At 38.6% G+C, this 13855-nt stretch overlaps 1 protein-coding gene across 1 annotated transcript in view; it reads right to left on the bottom strand.

Annotated features, from left to right (window-relative positions):
- Window positions 1-13855, bottom strand: part of NRP1 (neuropilin 1) — a 114477-nt gene that overhangs the window by 56720 nt on the left and 43902 nt on the right. The window contains 2 exon segments of the mRNA XM_064397501.1: window positions 5863-6090; window positions 10525-10706. Coding sequence (XP_064253571.1) covers window positions 5863-6090; window positions 10525-10706 — 410 coding nt within the window.

Here is a 13855-nt window from a genome sequence, read left to right as displayed (position 1 = left end):
AATATAAGGAGGATAAGGCTACCATGTTATGGCACTCTGAGCCTCCCTCCTCCCATTTCCTGTAGGGAAGCCTCTTTGAAAGGACAAACAGAAGAGAACTTTGTTTAAAGCAGACAGGCTTTAAGATTCCCCATGACTCACTGGTTTATAATTTTTAAGACATATTTAGTGATTATGCATTTGAGTCTTCAACAGATTGGCCCTGCCATCACAGTACTATTCCCTTTGCCAGCTATGCGGATCCAAGTGCCAAAAATGTGCAGAATATGACACAAAGAGGTATTGAATTTTTTTGTGCAACGTGTAAACCTTAGCCTGCTGAGCTAATATGATATTGATCTGAGCACAACTGGATGAAATAGAAATGCTCCTTCTTCCATAAATAGCTAACACAAAGTTCCTCCCTTCTACTCTTTTTTCCGTTCAAGTCTTGAAAACTTTTGAATGACAATAAATTATCAAATATTTAGTGTGTCACCACATCAAATAAATGCTGTGCAGGAAACCCATCTGAGGAGTCGTTCATGGGGTGAGACTGCTGTCTGTTTAGGTAGACTATGCCACTAGTTATTTTTTACCATCTTCCTGACAATTCCTTAGGAAATTGGGATTTGGGACATGGGGACATGGGATTTCATATTAGACTGTGTAGAGTTCTAAATGGGAATTTTGGGGCAGAAGGTGCTGAAAAGTCACTAGGCCAACCTCTAACTTTGGGCCATCATGTTGCAATGCCAGCATCCCCAAGGAAGGGCTACTCCAAATGTGAGTCACTTGGATTATGTCCTCACTCAAGGATGCTTCTACACTACCTGCAGAACAAAGGCATTTCAGTGAGCCAGCTACCTCATCTGGCTGCTGTAGCAATTTCTGACACCTTGGCTCCTCTTCTCACTGACACAGTATTATACAGTGGAAAACTGAGTAACTTTCTGGTTAAAAGACGGAGAGAAAACTAAGAAGTCTATTTTGCATGTGTTTCCCAAAATGCAAAATCTAATTCTACAGCTTGAATAAACCCTTGATTAGTCTTAATAAGTATTTTGGAAGGTTTACAGATCAGAGTGCAGAATATATAGTAAGTGGCTGCTGGTTCAAGACTAAAAAGAAACCTTATTTTTACTGATTTCTCTCTTCTTTACTATTGTTTCCCCTTCTGCACAAATAATATTGATATGAGAAGATTCTGAATAATACTGAAATACACTAGCTGAAATATTAACTTTATTAGGTTAAGAACCACCCCCCAAAAAAACACCCCAAAAGCAAGGAAAAAATGTATATCAGACTTCTAAAATATTAGTACAAATCTTATGTTAACTAGCCATATATTTAACTTTAAAGCTGTTTTTTATAAGTTTGCACGTATGTTGTGGACAATATTTTCACATCATTATCATTTTTATTGAAAACATATTTGCACCCAATTTAGGATGCTGAAGAAGAAACAACCAAAAAATTAATTCCATCTTCACATTCCAGTAGTCAACTACACTGAGCTTGTGTATGCTCTTAGATCTTAATGGCTTCTCACAAGAGTGTAGAAAGCAACCACAACAGGAGAAACACACTCAGATTAATAGCAACCTTCATTTGCACTGATGTTAATGACTGCAGTAAAGCATTCTGCTTTGCTCTGTAATTCAGTGGAAGCTCTTGTGGTATTGACTGAAGCAGCAATGCTTAGGCTGTGGTTCTCAAACCATATGTAAACTTCTTTAAATTACGTTTGAGCTCTAGTAGACAGCCTATAGAGCTTCAAAGAGAGCTGCATGATGAATATATGCAATTCATCACTAAAGCTAGTCCTCGTCTTGAGTGGGCTATTTTTCTTCAAAGTCATCAATGGAGTGTTCTCAGCAGATGCTGGCTGAGATATATCTGTGCCTTGGGCAAAGATATTTTTGGTATCTAGTTTATTCATGCAAAATCATATCTTTCTCTTCTGAGATCTACTCACTCTCCTGCTCCAAATCCACCTGTTATCTCTTTCAAACCATGGTCCCTTTTCTATACAATATTTGCAACAAGCACCTATAGTTCTCAGATATTCCTCAACAGGGTTTTTTTCACAAAACAAAATTTTGAGACTTTTCTGAATGCCTACCATTCCCCTCTTGAAACAGCAAAACACTTACACCACTGTTTAACTTCAGTCCTGTAAGTGTCCTTGGTGAATTCCTTTTGAAGTCAATCTAACTGTTCACATGCTTCAAAGATAAGCACGTATTTTGTAGAATCAAGTAGCAAATACTCAGCATTTGCCAGCTTCAATCCACTGAAAGGACAGCCAGGTAGGCTGAGGACTCCATGATTGTGACAGAGCATTTCAGGATTAACGTCTTTTTGAATGACTGTTACACTTGCTGTCAAATTCTCTAACAGAAAATTGTTTTCTATCAGTGAAATGGAAATTATGTAGAAGTAAAATGTAAATGGAAGCTTACTGACTTTGACATATCCTTTTAAACATCATTGTGAAAATTTGTTTAAAAGAACATCTCTTTATTTTTTGCTTTTTTTTTTTGGGGGGGAAAGGGAGGAAAAAATAATCACAACTGTATAAAACAGCAAATTTATTTCCTGCTGTTCTCTAGGGGCTGTAGCTTATTAAATTCTATAGTGAAAATATTTTCCACTTATGTTGGGTTTCATCTGCTCTAACTTAGGCATCTGAAGTTTATATCTGACTTAGGGATTCATAGCTTTCACTACAGTCAAAGAGACAAGACACTCCAGAGGTCCTTTAACTGTGTCCTAAAGTGGATGTTGAGACAGGCCAGAGTGGGAAGCTGTTCCTTGCTAGGGACTAGCTGTGCCTGGCTCAAATGCTCATGCCTATTTTCCAGAGATGCATGTTCAGGGGGCTGTCCACTGAATTCTGCTCTAGTTGAGACCACAACTATTTTCCAAAAAACTGTTCTCTCTCTCCTATTACAATACTGCCACCATCCCAGGAAACCACAGCTGTGATGCTGTGGAGCAGGCAATGTGAACTAAGGGATAAACATTTTTCTCCACATATTAAAAAAACCTTTCTGTCACATTTATATCAATGCAATAGCAGCTTTAACACAACTGGGCATGTGAGCAGCAATGCATTACAACAAATAAAAATAACTTCCTTTTCTATGGATATATCACTAAACAGAGTGGGCCAAGGGACGCCCTTTGGACCTGCAGCCAGTCACCAGGGAATGCTCCTGGGACCAGAGTAAGAGAGTGACACAACTTGCCTCTGTGAGGTTCTTCCCTCTGGAACTGGCTGACCATGTCCAATTGCCTGTTGAGAATATTCCCTGGATTTCACTATCCTCCAAATCATGCTTAGGAATTTCTTGGGAAAGTGCAAATTGATGTGTGCTAAAACTGTGCAAGGGGTACACTAGGAAATTAGAAGTGCACACAACCATGTTAGTTAATATCAGTTAATAATGCAGAATACTTTTGCACAGACTAAAGGGAAATGGAGAAATGGCTCAAAGACTCACCCTGGCTGAGTCTCCCTCCATCAAAGGGAACCATACTGTCTAATTTACCACTGTGTCGAATTTTACTATTTCCATGTGGATGTAAATTAGATTTTTTCCCCCAGATACTCTCTCTATATATATTCTCCAGTATCCTGACATTCTCTATCTTCAGTTCATGGCCAGGTTGTACCAGTGGTTTCCTCTGCCAGCTTTGCTCTTCAGTTGAAATAGTTGTCCCTCCCAGGGATTCATTCTGTGATGCATTTATAGAAAAGCAATCACATTCCCTCTTTCTTTGTAGTGTTAACTTAAACAAGAGACACTGACTGCTGGCTGAGGATCATCCTACAGTGAAATGATGCAGCAAACATTTTTCCTACAACTGCTGCAACCTCCAACAGTTTATATCAAAGAAAACATTTTTTCCAGCCTACAAATTCTGTTGAATATTTACAAGTAAACATGCAAGTACCCTTAGTGGATGTCAGGATGATTTTGAGTGCAGAGAGTTTGTGAGACAATTTGCAGAAGGCTGATAATGCCTGTTGATAATTGGTCTTCAGTGTGGCTCAGCCACTTTCTTGAACCAGGAAATTACTGCTTTGAAACCCTCTACACTGACAATAATGCATTTATTTTTGGTTATATTACACATAAATTGATTTACTGGATCATCTTTTCAAATATCAGTTTAAATGCAAGCTCTACAGGACAGATTTGGCCTATATACAAATAAACCTATTATTAAATGTTCCAGACATCATTATTATACTATTAAAATATTGTTTTTCTAATTGAGGCATTAAATACTAAATAGTCTTTTAGCTACTGTTATGGGTCTTTCTTCACTCTTTATTGAAATGGGTTGAAAAGAGGCATGATAAAACCATTAAGCATAAAATATGAACAAAAAGGTGCAAATATATGTTAAAAGACATATATTTCCTGCAGCACCAATGGAAGATTTAAGAAAATTTATCTCAGGGATTTATTTAGGAAAACAGTCAAGTTTTAATGCATTATTAAAATATATTCCTTAAGTTATATATTTTCATTTAAATCAAATATTAATGTAGGATTAGCAGTTTGTAGAAACTGCCACTGCTGCTCATAAAACAAACAAAAAAAATCTATTAATATGAATTATCACACCAGTGGAAAACTGAAATAGTTGTAATTAGTGCCCAATACAAACAACATAAATCTTCAGTCACTGAATTTTGCTACAAATTTAAGAAGAAAAAGGACAGCTTCAAGATGCTTCTCTTTATCAGCTTATGCCAAACATAGAAACAGTGAAAAAGGCATCACTAATAATCAGCTGTTTCCACACAGCTCATAAAGGCATTTGGGCACCCTAAAGGTTGGGCATTCAGCTTGAGCAATCCCTTTTAGGCTGGAGCTGCAGCCTTTGGCTCTGTGCCCTTGGAGAACTGATAGAGGGCTGCCCTGCCTGGGGGAGATTTGAATCTTGCAGACCCAAGATTGTACATGAAAAACATAGAGAAATCATGTAGCTATTTTGTTTGTCAGACTCAATGTAAAACAGGGATGTGGGGTTGGCAGAAGGTGAAATGAGGGCTCTCTGGCTCTATGGGGTGAGCTAATATCTAGCTATGCACTTAGTGAATGTGCACAAGGTCAAGTGTGGTCAACAACTAAATGGAAAATTACTCAGATGGCAGAGATGTTCCAGAAGGGTACCCAACACACCCACCCTGACACAAGAGGCCATCTAATCAGAGATTATAAATTAACAAATTAAGATAAAACCTTTGGATTTGCTTAAACTGTTGGAAGAGAGATCACTATAATGGAGGAATCCTGCAGTGCCCAGTCACTGAAGTCACCTGAATGAATAACTCAGTGACTGTTTACTGACCTGGGTAATTGTTTAGTCACTAGGATTTCAACTGCATGGACACCACATTTTCTCTGGCAGAGAAATTCTCTGCTGTGGTAGCTGGTCTGTAACACAATTCCTTTGCAAGTCAGAGGGTCAGTACCTAAAGTCCAGTTTCTGCAATTTGTTGGAAATGTCTGGACTATACTCTTGGGTTAGCTGTGAAAATTTGAGGACTCATTATAAGACTTCACATTTAATTTATTTTGGTGTAGAAGGTTCATCACATGTTTCCACTGAACACAGAGGTTTCTGCTAAGCCAACTGTTAAAACTGAACATATTTCATAAAAAAAATCATTCACACTATGATATGTTTTACTGAATGAATTTACAGAGCATTTTCTCCATTTCTTTTTAATTCAACTCACTTCACATAAATCAAGCAAGGATCTCTCTAGCATGACAGTTTAAAAAATGGGACTATGCCTTCTGCAGGCCACGACATAGTAATGGTTATGCATATTACAGTCCATTTTTCTCTTACCATCAGGGAATCCATCCCAGATTTCCAATCGGTCATAGCGACAGAATGCTCCCCCTGGAGTATTTGAATCAGGTTCTAGCTCAAAGCTTTCAAATTCCAGTATAATCTCTGACATCTTTGGTGCAAAGATAATGTAAGTGCATTCAAGGCTATTGGGATATTTTTCAGGGAATCCAGGGGACTTTATCACTCCACTTGATGAAGTAAAGTTTCTGGAACATTCAGGTCCTGTAGGAGAAGGAGAAAAATCAAGTGGGTTAACACCGTGCTACTAAGCAAAGCAGTTAGCTGGAAAACAAATTAGGTTGTATTGTCTCTCCAGCAGCAAAGGTGGCTTTTCAATGAAACACCTCATTTTAATCGCCGCATTAATCATTCAGCCAGCTTGTTCCTATTATTGATAGTCAGTCATTTAAAGCCCAATCCACATATACTGTCTGATCTTCAATTTTCAATTTGTATGGAACAATATGAAAACTTGTACCAGCTCTAGAAAAAATTATGACAAATACGAAGTCATGTGGGAACAATGAAAGTGTAAGCTGCAGAAATCTCGACAGAGCCCTAGAGAAATAATTATAGCCCCTTCAAGCTCAAATCTTTAAATCTTACAGCTGACAGGCTTTTATTGGTGAAATAGAACTTTTTACAAAAGCGGGTGAGTGAATTCAGTAGAGGGAGTAGTGGTTTCAGATTCCTGGAGCACTGACTCAGTAACTCTGCCAGATGTGACCTATGCCTCCTTGACAAACTAAATGTGAAAGGTAATTCGTACATGTACTGAGGGTGAGTGACTCATTCTGAGTGGTGTTGACACAGGTGCACCAGTAAAATGTTGCTGTTAGTGTGGGCATGATAAACTGTGTGATTACAGGCGCTGTTGCTAGAAGTCACCTAATGTCAGTGTTGACACAACAGCTTTTCCTGATGTTCCCACCATGGCATAATGGGATGCTCCAAACAGTGCTCTTGGTGGAGCAGGAAACTGGCAGTAAAGATGTGAGGGTATAAAAGGCCAGGTCACTAGATTTGCCTTTGTGAACACAGGGGACAAACTGGAATCCCTTTCTTGTTGATGGATCTCATTTCTTCTTTATTCAGGACCCTCAGGAATCCTCTCTGTGGATCCCACACCTGCAGGTGTGCTCAGAAGTCAGCTGCTGGCACTGCCCACACATCTTCCCACAAGGTCTGCCTTTTGACACTCCAAATTTAATAGAGTGATTTACAGGACTTGGGGCATTGGTGGATATCAGCTGGCTTGGGGAGTTTGGATAGGATGTCTCAAATGAAGGTCCTCAGACATGGAGGAGAGGAAGGACACGGAGAGCACAGCTTGGCTGCAGGTCTGTGCAGGAGGATGAAGTGTGTGAGGCCCCAGTCTGGATGAGGATGCCCAGCATCCTTAGAGACTGTAGTTAGGAGCCTTAGAGGATTTCCAGTGCCTAACACAGATCATTGAAGGAAAACAGTCTGGCTTGTTGCATATATGAATACTCTTATTTCACCATAGAAAATGTGTTCATTGTGAATGTGCCAAACATATTACCCCCCACAGATCTGGCCACCTCCCAGCTAAATTCAGCACGCAAGAGAGAGGTCTGAATGAATTTACTCAGTTCAGGTATTTTTGCCCTTCAACAGACACTGAGAGGAAATTCTTGAACTATCACATCAATATTCAGAACACTTCATGGCATGTTTTGGAAGATGTGGATATCGATGCTCATGTAACCTGACCCATTCCAATTTGGGAAATTACATTTTGCCTATAATTAAATCACCCCCTTACACATTAGTTGAATATTCCTCTTCTCTCCCTGTCATTCCCTTGTCTCCTTGTCATGTAGGGGAGGGTTGTATTCTGCTTGTTGCTCTTCACTCCCACCAGTAGCTGCTGTTCCAGGATAAAATAGCTTTGCTATGCCATTCATAGTATAAAGTGCTCTGTACTCCTCTTGGAATCCAATAAAAGATGCAATATAAAATGTAAGCCAGGATCATTATTGCTTTATTAAATACAGCCAGATCCTGGCTCTGAGTGTGCGCAATCGTCGGGCTCTTACACTCACACATAGTATCTCGATGCCAGCTTGCTTTATTTTAAACATGTTTGAATCAATCTGGTGCAAGAAACAGAAACTGTTTTCAGGGGAGCTGTCTCACTAAAATGCCCTCCAAAGATTCTGACCCTTTATTGACACTGTGAAGCAGCTGCAGGAATTATATCAATTCTGAGGCTACGAGGAGCTCCATGGGACAATGTGCATGGAAAACTGGCAGAAAAGGTTCCAGTGGAGATACAAAAAGTAGATACTTCTGAGGTGGAGAAACTACATATCTACATGTGTATGAAACAAAGAAAGAGATATGAACTGAAGGAACTCCAGAGAGAGCAAAGAAAAAGAAATGACATTGGGGATAATTTAATCTGCTATCTGTGGGTGTCACTGAGCCAGAAAATCATTTGCCTTCTTGGTTGACACTTTCTTTTCTTTCAGTTTACACTATAAATGTAGTTGACTAAAGTCAGGAATGTTGAATGTGAACTGTGTAGATCCTTTCCTAGTGAATACGTCACTCGTGCACCCTAAAATAGAATGTTTGCCCAAGCCAAAACGATGAACATTTCATGTGGGCTAAATGTTGGGCAAAATGTGTTTCATGTTTTATCCTGTTTTAGTTTTACAACTTCTTCAGTATCTCTCTGGCTATGCAGCTGAATGAGAAGTAAAGAGTAATGGGCAAAAATAGACTGTGTGCTGGAGTGGAGCTCAGTCTTCAGCTCAGCACCACAGGACCTTGGGCTTGGGAGCATTCTTCCCATACCTGGAAAATGAAGAGCTAAGTTGTGAATATGCTAAACCGGACATACTTGTCTGGTGTGAGCAGCTGAGTTTCACCTGTGCAAAAGGGTGAACTGGTTTATTTGTCACAGATATTAAAATGCAAAACTGGTACAGCATATATGCATTTTTTCAGACTTTAAATAGGGCTGTGTTCCCACAGCAATGATAATTTTTATCCTTTGTGTACACATGGCATTTTCTAACACTGCATGGTGATAACTGTCCTGACTTAATATACAGTTTATGTGGAATGAACTGGAGTTAAAGTTGCTCTGGGAGCCATAATTTTGCATTTCCTGACGTCCATGTGTGTAAAATCGCATTCATAATGCCATCTTAACATGGTAAATGTGTATCTTTGAGGCATGTAAATGACCACACAAGGAAATAAACACAATGTTTCTGTCAGAGTTCTGAGTTGTCACTACACTGTCAGGAAATAAATAAAACCTTTTTTTTGAAAGAGTTCAGTTGCTAAAATAGATTGTTTCACAGATCATTCTTTCACTTCTTCATGTGTTTCAGCCTTGTTCTTTATGAAAGATGGTACTGCATATATAAGCACTGAGAAACGTCAGAACACATTTTCAAGAGTTTAGGCTCCAAAGGATATCAAAATAAATAAAGATATTTTTTCAGAAAGCTTGGTGTCATTTGGATGCTGAATTCTTTCAAAAAATGTGACCCTGAAGGTCAACAAAGGAATTTCTGGGAGTCAAGAGTGGATTTACAGACAGGGAAGATGGTGAACAAGAGGTCTGTGGCCCCAATTAGCACTGTGCAGAGCAGCAATAGCAATAGAAAAGAGACTTCACTACTGTGCTTCTCCTCATTAACAGTGCAGCTGCCACCAAGAGTGTGTGCTGAACACAGCTGAAAGTCTGGCTCTGGCTTAGGTGCATTAAAGGGACTTGGACTGGTTCTGAAAATGGGGCACTGACTGGGAGTGGTGGAAATTTGAAGTTTTGAGCTGCTTTTGTGAATATGACGCTAAACATTGATGTTGAAGCCAATTTTTTCCCCTATAAAATGAATGTTATTGTCTTTTCATATATGATGAGTTTTGGTCCTGTATTCTCCAGAAATGGAATACATGAATTATTACTCTCCATCCAGCTATAGGAAAGATGTATGCCAAAAAGAGTGACCTTACAGCCCTTCTAGCTATTGACTTGGGAAGAGTGTTGTAAAAGAGGGAGTGTCCCTCTGTGTGCTTAATCCTGCACTCTCTATTTCTCTGTGCCCCATAAAGCTAATTGTGCCCACTGGCACGAACTCCTGGCACAAGCATCCAGCAGGTCATGCCTGTGAACAGTGTCAGCTGCTTCTCTCCTTTACCTCCCAAACATGATTTGTGAAAGCAGCAGCAACATCATCTGCTGCCCACGTGTACTCAGGTCTTTTCCGAGCCCGCAGCCATCTCTTGGGAGCACAGAGCAAAACACTAACCAAAATAACCCAGGGACTCAGAAGGTTGCAGTGCTGTTGAGGCAGTAACATTGTAAATCATACAGTAATTATTATTAAAAAAAAGGAAAGCAATAAAGCTAATGGTTTTAAGATGGTTGGAACAAACAGCTGACAAAAACTACCATATTTCATGCAAAGGGGTCAACCCTCAGACGCAGCTGACCCACTGGATTCATGATGATTTACACCCACTGAACACACACCCCACCTTGGAATGACTAGGGTAATAAGATTTTCTCTTTCAAGCATTGTCATGCATTTTCTCCATTCCAAAGAATTAATGTGAACTTTCTGATGCAAGTAAAAATCACAATGAACAATGTAAAAATGAATGGTTTCTTACCTCTTTTGAAAACTTCATAACGGATGGAAAATCCTGCTCCATGTGTCTCATAGTCAGAAACAAATTTAATAAAAAGATATGGTCCTGAAGACACTAAAGGAGGGGGAGCAATTTTTCCACAGTACTTTCCCCATAAGCGTCCTTCAGCATTATCTCCATCAATCACTTCAACATAATCATACCTGGTAGATAAATGGAAGGAAGAAACTTTTAACTTCCAGGAAAGAAGGAGACCTAATTAATTTAGAAACCATAACACAACATAGATAATCAAGAAAAATGCTAGCTTGCTTGGAAAATGCATTATGCTGAAAGATGTAAGCAAAATGAAATAATTAAAATGGACTACATTATGTCTGTAGACATCATCTGGCAACATGGAACTATTAGGAAGAATGGTGTCCATTATGCTTGCAGACAATGTCAGCTAAAGTAACCAATTAACAAAAAAAAAAAAAAAAGGAAATCTCACGAGCTCAATTCTGTATTATTAAATTGTGCTCCTTTGTCTGTGTAGTGTTGTTATCAATACATAATGCATAGCATTCTTTTCAAACTGTGAAGTTCTGTTATGAATTCAAAAATGTCTTCTTGGCTGTAGCTCTTTATGAACAATACTTTGATTTCCATATGCTGTCCTCCAAACATATGTCCACAGAATAATAAATAAATCCCTAAACATTATATTTTGTTCAAAACTCCATGATGCTGCAGATCAGTGGTAGAAAAATCTGTTCTTTTCCTTGTTATCTGGACAATTAGTTTAGAGCATATCACAAAATCCTCAAGTCAGTCAGCAGTTGGTTTTTCTCAGAAAAAAAAAAGTTTCAATACAAATCACCTTTGCTTAGGTATTTGAATCAAGAAGTGGTGTTCCCACATTCATATTTGTACAGCATGTGATTACTAGACAGACTGGGCTAAAAACCTCTGTGATTATTTGCATCAAACCTAAGACTGTATAAGGAAAAGCATGTCATAACCAAATAATGATTGGCAGCAAAAGTTTGCCTGTGAGCAACACTTTAGGGCTCCTCAGCTCTGTCACCAGAGATGCCAGCGTGTGGTGTCTGGTCTGACAGATTTGGTGTTCAAGGGCTGAGGAGAGCAAGCCCAGCAGGCTGGTGGTGCTAAACCAGCCCAGGGAATACAACTGAGATCGAACGGAGGGCAGGTGCAGAGACAGGTCTGTTCTTAAGTTTTATTAGCAGATGATTTCACTTGACCCCAGACAGGAAAGATGATCAGACCAAATCTGTAGAACCAGTTTTATCTTCTCCTAGAAGGTGGTGGCATTTGGAGCTCGGGTTGTGTCCTGTGACTCTTTCAGACAGCAGCAAAAGGCTTTTCCCTGCCACTGTGTGGGTCTGTCGTGGTCTGTGTCTCAGCCATGCTGCCCTTTCATTTAACAAGTTGCTGTTAGCCAGACAATCTCATTTACTTTTCATTATCTTACTACGACTGACATTAAAATGTTGCCATTAATTTGTTTAGACCTTTATATTCTACTGTTATGCTTACTGAAATGTTCCAAGCATATTAATATACAAGGAAGAGCTAAAAATGACAGGACAATAAAGTGTGTCTGGCATTTTTAAAGAGATCAAAGGAAAAAAATGTCTTCATGATGACCAATGTCATTTTTAACAACTCTGCTCCAAACCATCCAGGGCACATTACTTATGTTTACATGAAGTCCTGTGAGACAGCTGCAAAGATGATATCACTAGTTAAAGTGGACAGCTTAAGGCTCCTTAAATTAAAAATGACATTACCTCATCAGTTAAAATTGTGTGCCAGCTTTGGTGTATATCAAATAGAAAATAAAGCTGACACTGATGGAACTGTAAGCATTAACATATGTGAAATATTGTGTTAACTGCATTTTTTCTTATGTATTTGGTTTTTCTAGTAGCAATTGCTCAGCTCACTAGCTTCCCTGTCCCAGTGCAGACTGGTGGAAATACAAAGTGGAAATATGCATTTCTGAGATAATTTTACAGATACTTAAGTAGTCTGTAGTTTTTAAAATAAGACTTCTGTTCTTTCTATAATATCTTTATGGTATGTATATAACAGGATTTAAAAGTCAGGAGAAGAGTTGTAAAGAGACTTCAGAATTGGTGGGGTTTTGTTTTTTATTTTCCCTTTTCAGAAATATCCTTTAAAGTTCCAGCTCTAGGTTCCCTGCAAAACTTATATAAATTACTCAGAGATACATGCTACTAGTTTTTATATTTTAGGGAAAAAAAAAGTATGCTGAGAATTTTTAACAAGACAACCTTTCTCCAAATAATCAAATGCTTGTTTAAAAGAAAGAGCAACCACATAAACCCACAGCAGCTCAGTGACAGTCTTTGCTCCATTTACCCCACAGTGACATTATTTCACCACTTTCCCAGACATCATTCTTTGCTCATGCTTCAACAGTAGACAAATTTTCAAATGCTATGAAAAAAATTAACTAAATATGCTAAGCAAATTTTACATTCTTTTTTCCTTCATATATAAAGGAGATTAAAAATTCAAAAGGCTTGGATTTGGTGTTTTTATTCTGGAACACCTTTAAAATAAACAATGTTATATAATCTTGCTAAATCTTCCATATACAGCCAAAAAATAACTAACCTGTAAATACCAATTGTGCTATTATATGAAGTAAATTAGCCAAAACCCCCCATTTAAATTAAATTCTATCACTCTCCTAGTTTTCCTCCTTTATAGCAATAGCCTGCCCACACTTTCCATTGTCTGCTGTAGTGACAGAATCGTAATTTATGGTGCTCTTCCTGGCTGCTGTGCAGTTGTAAATGACACAATTTGGTTACTAAAAGGCTTTCTTCTAATGGATTTTTGCAAGTTAGAGGTCATGCAGCCCCATGGAAGATTGGAGGATTTTTCAATTTTTTTTTCTTTCATTTTGAAAAATTACTGACAGGCAGAGAAGAAGTTTAGCTGTGAGACAATGGGTAAGAAGAGTTTGGAAAGAGGAAACTTTAGAGATCCACCCCACAACCCTCATATTCTAATGATCATGTTTTACATTTGGCAGCTAACACATGGATTTGGATTCTCCCACACTGGTGGTAACATATGATATCTGGCCTGCAGTAAATGAGTATCTATATTATTTTTTTCTTAGAGAAATAAAATTACTCTGGATTTTACTAGTTTATACTTGGAAACCAACATCCTGCTGTCATTTTTGCACTTTTCAAAATCCTACCAGAGACCACAGCATATCACAAACAACTGGTCTTGTAAATAGGAGAAAGTACAGTCACAACTTGGAAATGGAGTTGCTGCCAAGGAAGCTCAGAAAGCAGCTTGC

Source organism: Passer domesticus, chromosome 1, assembly GCF_036417665.1.
Source record: "Passer domesticus isolate bPasDom1 chromosome 1, bPasDom1.hap1, whole genome shotgun sequence".
Lineage (NCBI taxonomy): Eukaryota > Metazoa > Chordata > Aves > Passeriformes > Passeridae > Passer > Passer domesticus.
The sequence above is the reverse complement of the archived record's forward strand: the minus strand, read 5'-3'. Positions and strand labels throughout refer to the sequence as shown.